At 38.2% G+C, this 17,996-nt stretch overlaps 1 protein-coding gene across 1 annotated transcript in view; it reads left to right on the forward strand.

Annotated features, from left to right (window-relative positions):
* ROBO2 (roundabout guidance receptor 2) overlaps window positions 1-17,996 on the forward strand; it is a 936,606-nt gene that overhangs the window by 792,666 nt on the left and 125,944 nt on the right. Inside the window, exons 5-6 of the mRNA XM_014947324.1 lie at window positions 743-881; window positions 16,835-16,962. Coding sequence (XP_014802810.1) covers window positions 743-881; window positions 16,835-16,962 — 267 coding nt within the window. The remainder of the gene's footprint in view (window positions 1-742; window positions 882-16,834; window positions 16,963-17,996) is intronic.

Raw genomic sequence — 17,996 nt, forward strand, 5'->3', positions numbered from 1 at the left:
ATTATGATGATTAATAATATTTGTAGCCGTGCAGGCTAACATAACAAGGATAAACAGAACTTATTATTCAGACCTTAATTTAGTTTTCCATGGTGAAGTTAGCAATGGGGATCAGGGAAGCTCTGACCTCTGCACAATAGTCCACAATTGTCTGAGATGCCTAACACGGGGTTTACATTTTTCTCCAAAGCATCAAGATACTGATTATTGCCAAAGGCAGGCTGTCTCCATTGGCAGCTCATGTATCGCTAGAGCAGGCAGGAACTTTTAGATTGTGCTCTGTGTATGCAGAGGTGCAGAGACACTGGAACAGGTTGCCCCATCCCTGGAAGTGTTCAAGGCCAGGCTGGATGGGGCCTTGAGCAACCTGCTGTAGTGGGAGGTGTCCCTGCCCATGGCAGGGGGGTTGGAACTAGATGATCTTTGAGGTCCCTTCCAACCCTAACCATTCTATGATTCTACCTCTCTGCTGACGTGGCAGGTGGGCAGTCAGTGCTAGCACAGGGTTCCTTCTGGTGGCACTCGGCTCTTGCATGAGGCCGGATGCAACAGCCCCTGCCTTTCCTGCCTGGCAGTCATCTTCTAAGCTGTTTGTGCACATCATCAGTTCCACTTGTCTGAATTTGTGGAGCTCAGCCTCCTTTCTTCCTTCTGTGAATCGGTAAACAAAAAGATGCTGAAAAGTCAAAAGTGTTCATTTCAACCCTCTGACTCACTAAGGAATTTTAATGTCTCTTTCAAGAACGGCCCACGTTTCTCAGGCGACCGATTAACCAAGTGGTGCTGGAGGAGGAGGCGGTGGATTTCCGGTGCCAGGTGCAGGGGGATCCCACACCCACAGTCCGGTGGAAGAAAGATGATGCAGACTTACCGAGAGGAAGGTGAGAGCAACATTCATGTTCCCCACACTTTCAAATGCCAATTGTTGATTAATCACTCCCTACTACTTATAGTTTGTTATTTGATGTTATGGCCAAGATTAATTTCCTGTATTGCTGGTCTTTGGCACTACAAAACCTGTTCCCAAGCCAGCTGAGTGTGGAAATCCAGTCTGCGTTGAATTGTCCAGGTAATAGATTCCTGTGGAAGGAGGGAAAGTGAAAAGTGATGTGTAGGTATTGTGAGCACATGGGTATTCACCGAGTTTGCTGGAGAAAGTAAAGATGGTTTAGGAATGTGCTAGTGATAGTAGCTTTCATAATAATGTGTTGATTCCAAAAGGGAGAAAACTTGGCTGGAGAGTAACAGGTTGCCCCATCCCTGGAAGTGTTCAAGGCCAGGCTGGATGGGGCCTTGAGCAACCTGCTGTAGTGGGAGGTGTCCCTGCCCATGGCAGGGGGGTTGGAACTAGATGATCTTTGAGGTCCCTTCCAACCCTAACCATTCTATGATTCTACCTCTCTGCTGACGTGGCAGGTGGGCAGTCAGTGCTAGCACAGGGTTCCTTCTGGTGGCACTCGGCTCTTGCATGAGGCCGGATGCAACAGCCCCTGCCTTTCCTGCCTGGCAGTCATCTTCTAAGCTGTTTGTGCACATCATCAGTTCCACTTGTCTGAATTTGTGGAGCTCAGCCTCCTTTCTTCCTTCTGTGAATCGGTAAACAAAAAGATGCTGAAAAGTCAAAAGTGTTCATTTCAACCCTCTGACTCACTAAGGAATTTTAATGTCTCTTTCAAGAACGGCCCACGTTTCTCAGGCGACCGATTAACCAAGTGGTGCTGGAGGAGGAGGCGGTGGATTTCCGGTGCCAGGTGCAGGGGGATCCCACACCCACAGTCCGGTGGAAGAAAGATGATGCAGACTTACCGAGAGGAAGGTGAGAGCAACATTCATGTTCCCCACACTTTCAAATGCCAATTGTTGATTAATCACTCCCTACTACTTATAGTTTGTTATTTGATGTTATGGCCAAGATTAATTTCCTGTATTGCTGGTCTTTGGCACTACAAAACCTGTTCCCAAGCCAGCTGAGTGTGGAAATCCAGTCTGCGTTGAATTGTCCAGGTAATAGATTCCTGTGGAAGGAGGGAAAGTGAAAAGTGATGTGTAGGTATTGTGAGCACATGGGTATTCACCGAGTTTGCTGGAGAAAGTAAAGATGGTTTAGGAATGTGCTAGTGATAGTAGCTTTCATAATAATGTGTTGATTCCAAAAGGGAGAAAACTTGGCTGGAGAGTTGCAGAGCCACTCCATTGCACTATCGGGATGAATTAGAAGCAGAGCCCTGTGGTTGGCTTTGCTGGCTCCTTGGCTCATGTCTGTTAAGCCTCAGAGAGAAACCTTCCTCTTGAGTAAACAAAAAACCAAGCTAGCAGAAGTGGGAAACAAAGTTGAAATCTGGAATAAGCCCCTTGTGTTCAAGGAAAATTTGTTCAGTCTGGAACAAATGTGGAGAAAATTCCAGAATGAGCAGGGGATGAGAGTCTGTCCTATAAAAGGACATTCAATTAGCTTGGCTCATTTCAGCTAACAGAACAAGAGTTTGGTCCTCACTTTGTGGATCTCTTTCTAGTTTTGATGCTGAATCATTATTAGATTAAAAAATCTCAACACAGAAATATTTCTGGAAGGAAATGAGAACCGAGGTCTCCATAACCCAACCAATTCTTCTGGCCCTGTGAGTCCTGATTAATTTTTGCACAGTGCTTTTAATTTCAATAAGAGACATGAATAGTGCCACCTTTTTTTTTTCCCCACTGTTTCCCAGAACAGTTGATTGTTGTTTTCCATCACTGTTGGTTATTCCTGGGATGTTGCTGATGGAATTTGAAGAAAGGGAAAAAAACCCAAACCAATGTAAATTTTCTGTTCTTCAAACAAATGTTTTAAACACTGGACTTAAGTAGGCGGGCTGGCAGTGTTATTTCTGCTTCTCCAATCATGATCTGAAAAAAAGAGTAGCTGCAATGGTGTTTGTGGCTAGTTTATGTCAGTGTATATTAAGTGTGCTGTGAGCACAATACTAGACTAACAAAACAAGTTAGACATTACTGTCTGCTTTCTTCATCACAGCATGCTGCATCTTCAACCCAACATGGTGAAAAATATGGTAAGACTGTTATCTGGCAGTCTTCAACCACTTGCTAAATATGGTGTTTATTGTCGCATACACTTCTATGAAAACCAGTGGCAAAACTCCTCAGAGTCATACAGCACAGTCATGTTTGCATCTTGGGTTAATATCTTTTGTTTCTCAATCTCTAAATCTTTAAGAAAATCCCCACACTCAAATTGGAGAATACCTATTTTAGTTTCCACATCCTCAACTCTTTAAGATGTCTTACAATTCTTTGGTTAAATATAATGATATATAATCTAGAAAAAACGTTTCTATATGAGTATAGATACGTATGTATATATACAGAAATACTTAAATTTTAAAATTTATTTCCTTGCAAATTAAAAAATTATATAGCTTTTTTGCTAATTATATTGGTCAATGTGTATGCATGTAATACATAAAATATTATTTTGAAGAGCAGACTTGTGGATGGCAGGAAGAATTTTTCTCTTTGCTTCCTATTTAACTATGCATTGCAGAGTAGTCCTTAGTAAATACATTGTCCTTCTGTGATTTATTCTTACTGTTGTGCTACTTCTGTTGTTTTAAATCCTGTCTGCTTCTAGGTCTCATAAGCAGAAGTAATATATGACAAACAAACATTGTCTTTGATTAGGTTGTGCTTTTATTAAGGTTTTTCTAATTACTATGTTCCTTCTTTTTCTTTTATATCTTACTGTGAAAAACATAGTACTATATCCTTTGAGGTAATTTTTTTCTGTTCATTCATGATGTATTTCAAAGGAAGAAGAAATGTAACAGGAAGCATAGGAAAAGAAGGTTTATCAGATACATTCTGATCATAATCAAGTTCAGGCTCAGAATCTACTCACAATGTTTTGCAGTGTTCTTACAGTGCTCTTTAACATTTCATAATTGTGTTCTGACATTTTAAAGCAGAATGTGGGCGTAAGTCTTCATTTATGTCTGCTTCCCAGAACATCAGAGGGGTTGGTAAAGAAGGGGCAAGGTTACAGAATCTCAGGCTGGAGACCCCCTTGGGTGATAGAGGACTACAATTGCCCCTGTCCTGTAGTGGGTTACCACGACCTGAGCCACGTGGATTTTGGTCATCTAGTAGAGTCTAACGTCCACACTTCAAAAACAAATACCTCTGATGATTTGGACTGTTTTCTGTTCAAAAATGTATCATTTGTATAGCAAGATACGTGAGCAGAGTCTTTACTGTCCAAAAAGGGAAAATTTCCAAGCCGTGATGCATGATGCTTTATGAAGGAGGATAAACTTGGAACATTTAAAAGAAAAGTTGTTTTTTTTCTGGATTTTTTAGTGCAAGCAAAGAAATTTGCCCAGGTATGGTCTGCATGAATGGAAGGATGAGAAAATTATAATTTAGCAATTTTATAAATTAAGAAAATAATTTCTAAGTCTTTCCTCCTTGATACAGTGGGAGATTTATTGGGATTATTTTTTTTCTTTTTTGAGGTAGAACTGAAATTAGCTTTCAGCGTATGAACTCCTGTATTTTAAGCATTTTAACATCTACAGTGATATACGAAACCCTCAATGAATTCTCTTTGTTATTCTTCCTGCATGCATAAATCCTTCTTCTGAGCAGATCTGTGTAGCTATTGGTCTTACAGCTTTCAATATCAATTTCCTGTTTCTACAGCTAACAACGTTCTTTGCACATCTGCCTGTTTTTGTTTTTCAAATAATTTATTTTTGGCTTCATCCCTAGATTACAAGACAATTACAATAGGTATCTGTTTCAACAATTGCTGCAAATTTTTAAATGTATCTATTGTTAGTTCAGCTTTCAAAAGTGTCTAGTTCAGTGATAGCAAAGTGTGATAAACTGAATTTTTATATGCATTTGGTCTCTGTAATTTGCTCCTGGTGAATGCCAGAATCAGTGATACTGGATTCATAGTCTTTCAGAAATCCTTCTCTGTTTTTCCATCTTACTTCCTTTTACCTTTTTTAGTGACATGTGAAAGCAAAGAGAAAAGTAATCACAGTAATTTCTAGTGACAAATATAAACAGTATTGCTGCACCGATTGGTGTGTTGAGTAATAATTGGAAAATAATTTCAGGCTGTTACAGTTTTAATTATAAAGGTCCCTAGTGAACTGTAAGCATCTCCAGTTGCAATTGGATTGAATGAGAAAAAAAAGCAAGTTCTAAAGAAATTATTATGTTTGAAAATATGACTATTTTAAAAAAATAATGTGTCCATTTTGTTGAATTGTCTATGTAATTAACCAGAAATTTATGAATAACTATGCTTTATAACTGAAAACAGATGGACTTAAGGCTTCATTCCAGGTTTTAGCTATTTTGAATTGATGATCCAAAACAACTATGATAGTCTATATTTTGAACTTAAAATCTAAAAGTGGTTCTTATGGTGGAAGTTTTCAAAATGGCAAGGAAAAATAGGTCTCACTAGCAGTGAAAGGAGGTTTCTTGTCCAACAACCTCTGGACGTGACTTTTCAAGGTCACATGTTATACAAGGTTTCAAGGTCTGTGTTATACATTATGGAGCTCTTCTGTGTATGGCTGGGCAGGCAGTAAGAAGGACCAGGTGGAAACAGTGTTGTGACTCATGTATGCTAACCGTTTTCATAGTTCTTTTACACTGTTCTGATAAGGAATGAATTAAATTCTTCAGACTTGAAACTTCTTTTTATAACCTAAACCAATCTCAGCAAATTAATAACTTGCTATTAAAAATGTTGATACCGTGCCAACAGGGAGAAACAAAGTAAAATGTGAAGTCATGGGTGTGCAAAGCTTTTTTTCCAGAAGCTGTTCATTTTGAATCAGTGACCCAAGACTGAAACGCGTTGTGAATCAAGGGTAGAGGTGCATGGTATATATTTTATTTTAATTGCTCTAAAAATTCAGCATCACACCATAGCTCCCAGAGTACACAAAGGCTAGGGAATAGGTAATCAAGTATGACTCATGTCAAACTATTGGACATGAACAGGATATTGTGGGGTCGCCAGCCCTATGCCTTTGGCTGAAATATTAGCTTCACTATTTCATGAACAGTTTCTTTTCATTTTAAGTGACACAAGGAAATAGCAAAAAAAAAGTACTAAACTGACTCAGACAATTGTTGCCATGCATAATGACCAGGATCTATTGAAAATTAAATAAAAATTGTCTTTATACATTTAAGTCTTTTTCCAGCCACATGTATGGATAGCTTTCCTTTTGATGTCTGCTTGGCAGAAATAGAGATTCCACTTTCCTGCTAAGGAGATGATGGTCTCCCGTGTGGTGAGGAACTCAATATGGCCAGGATCAACTTGTGATTCGTCTGCTTTTTAGTCCTGGCAACAGGAAGAAAGTAATATTATTTGAGAGTCTCCAATATGGGAGTGGCATATCTGTGACTAGCAATTTAAAAAAATTTGAATAAGGTTTGCAGAATATTTCATATCTTCAAATTTTCTAGTGAAGCCGAAGAGAGCAGCTGCATAGTCTGTAATTACATAGCAAGTAATACAGATTTTTTTATTTTTTTTTAGGAAGTGAAGAGATTTTCAATTACAAGTTAAAATTTATGACACACTATAATAACTGTTTAAACCTTTTCCACAGAAGAAGCTAGCAGTTCCAGCTCTTTGGGAGAGTGAGGTTAGCTCAGCAAATGTATTTTTCAGTTGCCTTAAAAATGACTGAGTAGCAATCACATGGGCCTCTTTTTTGCATTCCAGCCCAGAACAGCTGGTTTAGCTCAGTAAATACATCTTTAATGAAATTACAACCTGCTCTTGTAAGTTGCATTTACAGGCACTGTCTGATTAGATGAATATTGTACCAGAGATGAAAAGTGGCAACTGCACCAGCAGGAAGAGGTATTTGTTTTACATGCCACCCATGCGATAGAAGTGTAGGCAGAAAAACCAAGAGTGATGCTTCAGAACAAAAATGGTGTGTAGTTTACATAAAGTATATTGCTAAGTGTTAAGAGATTGTAGGTTATTAAGTGAAACAGAGCAGTGACACACAGCAGTGAAAATCATAAATAGCACAGTGAGGTTTCTTACTTACTAAAGATTAAGAACGTTAATGAAAAATTATTTGAGAAAACGCATTCTTAATGCATAGTCTTAACTTAAAATGTTATGTGTTAGATCCATCCACAAAAATCTGTGTAGACGTTAGTCTTGCTTTCTTTTTAAAACTGGCTTCTTTGTGCCTGAAAAGTAATTGCATACACATAGCCTGGGCAGAAATACTGTCTGTCACACTTCTGATAGGTGTGCATTTTCAGTAAGTACTATAATTTCTGTGCTTTCCTCCTAGGCTTCTTGTGAGCTCAAAACTAAGGGTATATGATGAAATTCTAAAAATATCTTGCTGTCTTCCAGATGCAAATCTTTGAAATGGATTTAAAAGCAATTGACAGCAAACCTTATCCCAATAGACTCATAAAAGTTAGATTTTTTTAAAAGGAAATCCAGGAAGGGCCTCATAGCCAGAGATATTCAGCATTTGTATTTCTCCATGATCAAACGATAAGGCCCTGTAAGCCAGAGAGACAGTAATTTTTAAGAATAAACATGATGCTACATAATTCTATTTATATTCTGAGGATGGGATAGTGAGGTATTTAACTACAGCCTCCTCTAGATACAACCAAGGGGAGAATGACCTTTCAATGAAATATGAGTTAATAACACTACAGCACTGTGTGCTTTGGTCGAGTTAATCTCTGTGCAGATTGTAACAAAATGCAGTCTAATGTGTATTGAAAATTAATTAGTAAAGAGTGTGTTTTAGTAGTGTAATGGATATAATCTTTGGTTACATCAGCAAATTTCTGTTGCAATTAATAACAATTAATGGTTTTAAATAAAGGGTCAGAGAAAAAGGATGTTTTTCATATTAGCTGTATCACATGTACTATTCATCACCTCTGGTTAGATCCAGTATGATTTGCATGCCCATCTTTTGTTTCCTAAACTAAAGCATCAAGGAGAGATTAAGTCTCTTTATGAGGAGCATAGGGGAGAAGATTGGATGTTCTTAATAGCTTGTCAAAAGGTGACAGTGAAAGAAAGTGGTTTAATATGCTATTTGTATTCTTACCTACATCTGAAGGAAGTAGAGGAGGTTTGCAGATGATGTTGTTATTTTGGGTTAAACACAGCCAGTTAAAGGCTGGCACAGGGCAAGCTGAAGCACAACTTGCAAAGAGTCCGTGTAGCCTCACTGAACACAGGCAGATTTCAGCAGAGTGCAATATAAGCATTTTTTTAGCTGTTAGGCTGAATCATTTAAGGAAACTTCTCCTGTAAAGCCAGAGATATCTTTTAGAGATAGAGAGGTGATGAGGGGTAATAGGGAGGCAGGAACTGGTTTATTTTTGTGTATATATCATGAAGTACACCAGTGCTGGTGGGGTACCTTTTCCTGTTGTTCTTTTGGCTGAGTATCTCTCTTCTCTGATTGATATTTTGCCCATCAGTGATCCCTTCCTGTTCTGTAAGCAGAAAAATATTCCTTACAGTTTTCTGAGGAATACATGGCCAAGGGAAAGTGTAAATTAGAGTATTTTTTGACATTTTATATCCCTCAAGGCATGGCATTGAATAAAGTCCTGTAAATGCATTGTCCTACAGTTACCCTGGAGGTCTATAGTCTAACCCAGTAGTTATCTGCCATTCAATTTGTATGAAATATTAAATGCTGCAAGCGAAAGTGTTAGATGTGTGGCTCTGCTAGACTGATCAGCAGAGAAACAGTTAATAACATTGACATTTAAATTGGCTTCATGTTAAGTGTCAGTTCTCACCACAGAGCTGGAGAAGAGCTATTGTTTCAGGCAGTCTGTTTGGGGATGCATGAAAACAGTCTCCAGTTGCTTACATAAGGGTCAAGGTTGGAAAAATAGCTTTACAACCGCACGGACAGCAACCATAAAGGAATTGTGTCAACTAGCAGTCCTGCCTGCATGTTTTCTCTTTACGCCATGTGAACCATTGGTAATCTATGGCAGTACACTTAAAATAGAATTGTGACAAGAGAAGGCTTTATTTTTTCATTGTCTCTTATTTAACATCCTAAAATTGCTACATTTCATAGAATTAATGAAGTCACTAGCAGAGTTCTGAGAAAAAAATTAGAGCCAGCCTCAAACATGGATTTCTCTGAATTTTCCACTCACAGAAGACTGCAGTAAATAAATGGCCTTGCAGGAAGGAGGCCCAAAAAACCAAAAACCAAAAAATGTAGAATTTCACTCAGAATACTCATTCTAGCGCTTGAATCTTTCTTTAGTATCAGAAAAGCAGAGTATGCCAAGTAAAAGCTTAGTAATCGCATAGTCCATGCATTATATTTATAAGTTTCAGAACATTGAGGTAGCCTGCTTTCTTGAAAAGTATAAGGATAGCAACCATTTTAAGCTCACTGTTATTAGTTTATTGACTATTAAAATTATAGAATGAAAAAGTAAAAATAGTTAACTATGCAGGTTTTTTTTCTGTAAGGCCCTCAGGAGAGCCGAGAGAGGGAAGCTGGTAGTTATGTTCAAGTGGGAATAATATTCAAGAGCTCTGACCACAGGGTCATTGATGCTACTGGAATGGCTGGCCTGCAGACATTTCTTCTGCTTTAACACATCCCATCCCTGCATGGGATACAAAAGTTGTCATCTCAGTTAAAAACAAACTCACAAAAACTGTCAGTGAAAACACTGCAAGATTATAGTTTTAACCCTAAGAACTACTTTCTGGTTCCTATTGGTAAGTCCTATATTGAGAATTACTTAACATTAGCAAAATGTACTTTTTAATAATATGACTCCTGGCTCAACTGTAATGTTGAAGGCACTTTCATTAAAACAAACATGACTTCATCTTTAATTACCACTTCAAGGTTGGTTACAGATTCAAAATACAGATTAGAAAATATTTCAGTTAGTTCTCTGAAAAGTTTATCGTAATTATTCATCATGCTTAAGGCAAATAATAACAGACAGGCCAACACAAATTCTGTTTATTTCAAACTACTCATAATCTGTGTGTTCATGTTAAAAAAAAAAATACATCAAGCCATATTTAGTGAGTGTAAGATGCCAGTTTGGGCTCAGATCTTCTTACTGTGTTCCAGTCCTTGAAACATCATTTCAATTTTTTAAAAAATAGAAATGGACAAAACCAGTATTTTTCTTTTCCTTAAAATTAATTTCAATGCTGAGCAGATAACCCTGAGAATCAAGGGTGCTCTTCTAATGGATGAATTTATGACATAGGCATTAATAATACAAATCTCCCCAAGTGCCTGACAAATGTGTCTCATCTGTGAGGGAAAGGACTACTTCTGGTGATAGGAGGATAGGTCTCCATGCCAAGTCATTACATGGTCTCTTTGCTCATACTTCCATCAACGTTCCAGTTTTTGAAATGTGGAGCTCTGTCTGGAACTAAAATCAAATCAGAAGCCCATTTTGGGTAATTATCATGTGGTAATTCCCTATGAGTACTTCTCTGTGCAAACAGAGATGTAGAGGAAGAAGATGGAGCCTGCATCAGTTAAGATATTTACTGAGTCACTGATTCCCAAATATATGTTTTGTTCTTGACTTCTGTTTGTTTCCAAATTATTTCAAAGAGAATAAAAAAGCAGTCTCATTTTTCTTTCTTGATTCTCTACTGAGCGCATCACTACTGATTTTGTGAGACTAGTTATGTGCAGTCACATAACGTGTTTTGTTCACTGCATAAGAGTAGTACTGCATGGTGTAATGCTTCCAGAGAAGTTAAAAAACACCATTTCCTTGGACATAGCTTTGGTTTCACAATCTTGGCCCAATGACTGTAACTGATATATACGTCTTTTATGAGATTTGGGCCGTTTTATTGAATGCCTTGCTTTAAGGCACAGTGCATTGTGAATTTATGTTTTATATTATTGCAATTGAGAGTGTCCACTAAAAGAAATTACAAATAATGTCCTGATCATAACCCATGAAAGATTTTAGACTAAAGCATAACCTGCTGTCAGTATATTTTAAGAAAATCAAAATAGTGAATAGTAACCCGTATCACTTAACTCTTTTTCTGGTTTGTTGGAATGAGGCCAGTGAACCATTTTATATGACTGCTTGCATATATGTCTCGCACAAAGAAATTCAAGGTAATGTCACATTGCCTTATACCTTTCTCTGGCATGAAAGGCGTAGCCAAAGAATAAATGGAAATCTGGACATATAGATGTGAGTGGCAGCCGTCCTGTCAGCACCTTGGGGATAGCTCCCTGATAGGTCAATTTATCATTAACCGTAAGCAGCGTCTTGGAGCCACCCAGCAATGAGCTGCCTTGACTTCAGGGTTACAACAGAGTAATTTGAGACCAGTGCACACAAATATATACATTCATGCTCTCTCTGGCATTGATTTGGGTTTTGCTAGGGAAAGAAAACCAGAGACTCCTTTATCTTTCCCTCAGAAAGCTGTCACTCACACAGGTTTGTGCTTCTTTTTTCTTCCGCTTATCAATGCATAGGATGGAAGTAAAAAAAGAACATTTCTTGTAAGGGAACTGGCAGTGGGGGTGGCTGCATTACTGATGAGAATGGAAGCTCTCCATTCTGCTTCTGGATCACACAGGGCTGAAGCAGGTAACAAGCTCACGCTTCCTATCTCACTGCAGCTTCTCTCTGGCTCCCTCCATCTGGCACAGACAGTGGAGGAGCCAGTGAAAAGCTGTGGCACTGTGCTGGGAGCTGAAGTGCCAGCACCACAAAAGAGAAGTGGAGACAGAAGCTTAAGCCTCCTTAACTGCCTCCTGTTTACTCTGGTTTTGGCCAGTAGCATCTCTCTATTTGGGCTCCCTAATCATTGATGTTGTGAGTAATCTTGAAGCTTTGTGCGTGTTTTGCAAAATAGCCTGGCAAACAGGCAAAAGAAAATAGAGCGAAGCAATTTTTGTGCCATCTTCAAAAAAAAAAGGAGAGCCTACAAAGCCTACATGCAAAGATTCTATTATATTTTTCTATTATTATTTACAGTAATGTTTTAGAAGAAAATAGGTGCTTGGTCTAAACTGATGTAAATTTTTTGAGGCCAGTGGCATCAGTTCACAACAGTTAAGATGTGATTTTTTTCTCTTACAAACTCCTTCAGCAAGTAATAGGACTTTTTGAGTTGGTTTTGTTGAATTCAGTAATGCATTCTTACAGCTTTAAAATACACTGCTGAAGCAAATGCATCCTTGTATTACCAGCTAGGCCTACTTGCATAGCTGGGAACATAAGGACTGCAGCTCCAGACACAGTTTTGCTACCTGTGCATGTGAAACACAAAGAGGTGCATATATTTTTTTTTATGCATAGCTGCATGCACATTTTTGAAAATCTGGAAATCTAGGGGCTCTGTGAAGCACTCAGTAAAATGTATCTCAAATACAAAAAAGCATATTGCTAAATCTCTCCAAGTTCAAATTCTTTCTCCCCTTTTTTTTTTTTTTTTATAACCATGGAAGATTGGTGGCTGAGTGTGGTGAGTATGGACAGATAAACCTTTGAATGTGGTGGAAAAAAAATTATAAGTCTGTCAAAAGCAGTTTAATTCAAGATTATTCTTAGATGCTTAAGCCAATGCATGAATCCAACCTCAGTACATTAATTTGTGATACTTAAAAACAGTTAATGTGTTTTGCTTTATTTGTTATTTGGTTGAGCAGATGGTAATGGTTTTGACACAATTCAGTTTTTTATTTTTCTTCGTTTCTTTTCTTGAAATAGACAAGGCTCTCTTTCCCACTTTGTCACAGCTGGTTACCAATCAATCTCAATTCACGGTACAGTGATGATAGCACATGTTGTTCAGGGGCCAAATCTGATTGGGTTGCATTTTCAGCAGTGTTTCATATCAAAAAAAAAAAAATTGTGTCTGTATGGCAGTGACTGTCAGCACACTATTGTACAACTGTCATTAATCAAAACTAGCAACAATGAATGCATTCATATGTGCCAGAGACTGCCAGATTTCACTCAAAATCACCCAATTTCTATTAGAATTTCCTCACCAGCAGTGTTTTCTCATCTGCTTGTTGTTTCTCTCTTTCTTTCTTCCTTTCCAGTCCCCTGCCCCCACCCCTTCCTTCTCGGTTAATTAAAGGCAGACCTGCTCTAACTGTTAGTTGTAGAATAGAAATTATGTAACATGGTGCCCAAAAGTGGCTGGTTTATATCTAGGCACAGGCTGACTAGCTGTTTAAAAAAACCTCTCCCAGCTCTGTCTGATGGCTGAAGTCTAAGCTGAACTGAAAGGTTAAGGACCTCCAAATGTTTAACAAAGAGAAGTACTTAAATTCAACTAGATGGCCGTAAACATGTGAAACTGATGTCTGACGCCCTATGTTTTAAGCCGAATGTTGGCATTAATTGGCTAGGAGTCAGCAATATTTGGGCAATATGTCAGAAGGTGTTTCTTGACACTGCACATATTTTGAAGGCATTGCCTTCTTAGTGCACTAGTAACATTAAGGACCAGCTTAACCAGTACACTCTGATTTTCCACCATTCCATCATCAATTCAGGAGCCTGATAACTCTTCTGTGGTTGGTATTTGCGGTCAGAGAGGCTCTGATCCTGGTTCGCAAGTGTTCAGTAGAACTATTGCAGATGAGAGTTAATTTCTTCAGAAACTCAGGTGGAAAAATCTTGATATGGGAATATGAGGCTCTGGGGCGGAGAGGAAACAAGGCACTGTTGAAGACTGTGCAGGTGGATGCTTGAGAAACTGAAAACATATTGAGGCTTCACTCCTTGTTACTTCACGGTCCCTTTCCCACACAAACTCCTTGTGCTGCCATGGATCAGGCTACAAGCCAGTTTTCTTCCTTTCTCCTTCCTGCCTGCTTCATCTGTCAAAGCTCTTCACTGAACCATGGTGACTTCTGGGGACAATGTGGGTGGAACAGATGACTGAGGGGCAGCGTATCAATACTTCAGGACAGCAGATGGTTATAATGTCCCATGGGTCCATCTATGTATGAATCTAATTGCTAGATGGCCCGTTCTGTCAGGGTGGTCCAAAAACCCAGTATGGCCTTGCTGGAGAAGCAGACTGAAAGAGCTGGACCTTTCCTTGAAGTAATTGATAACTGGGCCATGAAAGTGACATGTTTACGCCACCCCCCGTTTCACGACCCAAGTGGGAGATGGTGGCTGTACCCTCGCTCTGCGTCCTGGCATGCCATGCAGCTGGCTCCTTCCCCCAGCAGCCTTTGCACAATTTGCATGATTGGCAGGTGCAAGCATAAAGACTGCCGAAGCCTCCAAGGCAGCTGGCTGGCATGCCGGCACCAGCACATCCATGAGATGAAGAAGGAGGAGTCAGCTGCAGCCCACAGCAGACTGGAGGGCCCCGTCCCAGGCTGCCTGCGTCCCCGTTCAAGCAGCCGCTCGGTTAGAGACAGCCCTGCTGCCTGGCTGTTTTTATCTTGCCAGCAGTAAGCGAACCACAGGGATGTGATTTGTCCGGGGAAGAAAACCCAACAAACAAACAAACAATTAAATAAATGGTTAATTGTTGCCTAGCTTTATAACTATGATTCTTGTATCAAACTCATTTACGTTAAAGCTCATCGTAGTTTTCTGATCCATCTTGCAGGAGCTGAATACAACTTGATATTTTTAGTTCCCTAGGGCTGGCTTCCTGTCAAGAAAATAAGCATTTTCTCTTGTCTGCAACTCTGTGGTCGCCAAAGACAAATAACTGCTCCATCATTGTGGGATACTGTTGTCGTATTCTTGAGATTTTAAAGGGAGACAATTTGCCTTTCTCTCCTATGAAAACAGTGGTTTCTATTTGCCATTGACTAGTGCAGCATAGCATGCAAAATGACATCATTTGTGAGCAGTCAAGAAGAAATGTGCCTCAACTGCATATGGCTGTTGAATGTAGTTGCAATAGATCTTTACTGCTCCAGAAACTGCATATTAAGTTCTCCGGCATAATAACTTCACCCCCAGCACATACACACACATAATGATACTACACTAGTAAAAAAGTTGTCTCTAAAAGTTTCTGAAGTTTGCCATGGCACCTACTTATTCTTCCCCTTGGCATATCTGAGGTACTGCATATAGATATAATTAAGTTTAAATCCTAACAAAAGGCGTATTATATGTGTTTATGTTTATCTCTGACAGAATGGGTAGCCTCAATTTGGTCTTTTTTAATTTATTTTTTTTTTTGCTAATGATTGAAATGGACTTACTGAATACAGAATGAAGCTGTATTGTATTGTGAATGTGAAAAGATGTCTTGACTTCTTTTTATTCTTGGAATTGCTAGTAATGCTCTAATTGATGTTGTGAGCATTAATTAGACATAACAGAACTTTAAATGTTTCATCACACAGGGTCCTTTTGAGTTAAGATGCTTTAAAGTCTGTTAGAGCACAGTGCTCTCTCTACAAATTGATAATAAAGGAACCAATAGCAATGTATATTATGTACACAGAATTTATTGCTTCAGATTCCCAAATACAACATTCCTGTAACTAATTCCATTGCATTCTTTGTCATCAAAACATTTAAGGATGCTCTTCTATATGATTTCAATATGTTTGGTGAACAAGTCTATGAGGTCTTTGCTTTATAACAGAGAACGTAAATTAGTTGTTCTGAATTTATGTCATGAGTGTGTATGTAGTGAGAAAGACTACTGATGTCATCTGAAGTCTCAATCTTTCTTTAGTTTTGTGTTCCTGTCTCACTGTTTGATACATGAGAATCTGAAGCTACCTCTAGATTCAAGATGACTTAAGGTATCATGGGCTTATTATGTCTAGAAGAAAGGTTGTTGAAAATAATTTTACAAAAGAGTATTTCAAGAGTAAAATATCCATGCTGAAAACCAGGGTTTTCCTGCTTTGGGAGCCAAAGGCATTTCATACAAGATAAAGTCCCCTGTTGACTTTAATGAGCTTTGGATCAGAGCCTAAAATAGTTTGTTAAGCATGACTTCTGCAGGATAATAACAATTTAACTGAAAATATTTTTTCTAGGTGTAAGCACTCTAAATGCCTTGAGAATGAATGTTCACTGCATGCTGAATTACTTTGTATTATTTCAAGTTTTATACATCCTCATAGTTTCAGATTTATTACAACAGTAAAAACAAGGAAATGGACAAAGCATAACTGAATTGTTTCTAATTTCTTTTAAGAAAGAGAAAACATTACTGTCCACCATTAATGAATCACTTTGTAGTATTTCTGTGAAATTGATAAATCTTCTTTAATGTGCCTCTTCAATAAATGCCACCTTCCAGAGCTTAAATATATTTTTTATTGTTTGTAATCGTGTAGTGTCAGATCCTACCAACATGCTCACAGTATCCCTAAGGGGTTGCTGCAGTAGAGAAGAACTATATATAAAGGGAAATTTCCAAATCAGCAAAAGGTAAAATGTGTAGTTCACATAGTTAAGGGCATGATAAACCTGAACTGTCTTGTATTGATAACTGATGTCTGATAGCTTAATTTTATCTTATTGCTCTAGATCAAGGACAAAGTGAATGATATTATTAATAAAGCCCTAATACTGGGTGAACATAGCAATACTAATTTTATGTAAAGTTTCTAACTAATGCAGAGTGCAATAAAAATGTCATGAAGATTAATGCTTGGTGGAATTATCTAGTGCTAGATAATAATTTATCTTCCAAAGCTGGCTGCAAGATAGATTCAGACTGGCATACACCAGGTGAGAGTTTTCATTCATTTCTGTTGTCTACAGAAAGAGTTTTCATTATTTTTCTGTAATACAGGTATGACATCAAAGATGACTACACTTTGCGCATTAAGAAGGCGATGAGCACAGATGAAGGAACCTACACATGCATTGCTGAGAATCGAGTTGGAAAAGTGGAAGCCTCTGCTACCCTCACTGTGCGAGGTGAGTGTTCCTATGGAGGGAGGGCCTCTGTCGTAAATGAATAAATTGCTTTCTGACAAAATGGGCCACATCCTCACCTGGCATTGTTTGGGTTTCACATATCCTTTGCAATTGCGGGTGCTGGCAGTGATTTACAGCAAAGGTGAAATCCTGGTTCTGTTGATATCTCAGGCAAAATTTTAATTGACTTCAATAGGATAGTATCTCCCTGCAGTTAAAAAGCTTCTCCAATGTTTTTTTATTGAAGAACCAATGCATACATATGCTTAAGAAAGCACTATGTAACTCTGGGCACTTTAATATGTGAGCCATCAGTTTATGCTGTTATTCATGTTCCTTTCTCTAATAAGTATAAGGAGTGTAGTAAGTAACTATGTTTATTAATGCCAAACATAATGCAGATAGTATTATTATGCTATTAGCTGTGCCATAATTAAACTCTCTGCTGTTATTCTTTATCTGAAAGATAAACCCCAGCTAAAGGAAAAAGAAAATCCTAATTAAATTTTGTAATTATTACAAGGTAAAGACTAACATATTCTCTTCTAAAATATTCCTGGTCTCTAGTATACACTCAGTGTTTATGTGCTGCTGTTTGATGTGGTAAGGAGTTTTTAAGACCAGTAGAATAATGAGTTGCCAAAATGTCTTTTGTGACAGTAGATACAGACATGCTAAAGATTATGGGAAGAGAAAAAGTTTTTAGGCTAATATTTCCATATGAGTAAATAGAATATAATAGTTATTACTTCATTCCGAAAGATAAGCAGCAATTTGGCACAATAGATATCATGCAGACACTATTTCACAGTTTAGTGGTGCATGCTGACGGTTTTCAGTAGAGATGTGAAAGGTTAATAAAAACATTTTTAGCTTTATCTGTTCTTCTCTTTTCATACACATTAAATCAAATGTTCAAAGTCTCAATGGATTGCTTTATTAGAACTGGGGTCAACTGACCCAAGAGGCCAGCTTCCATTTCCATCCATTTAATGCATGGACACAGTTCAGTTTAATTTGCTGAATTCAAAGGG

Source organism: Calidris pugnax, unplaced genomic scaffold (assembly GCF_001431845.1).
Source record: "Calidris pugnax isolate Ruff unplaced genomic scaffold, ASM143184v1 scaffold95, whole genome shotgun sequence".
NCBI lineage: Eukaryota > Metazoa > Chordata > Aves > Charadriiformes > Scolopacidae > Calidris > Calidris pugnax.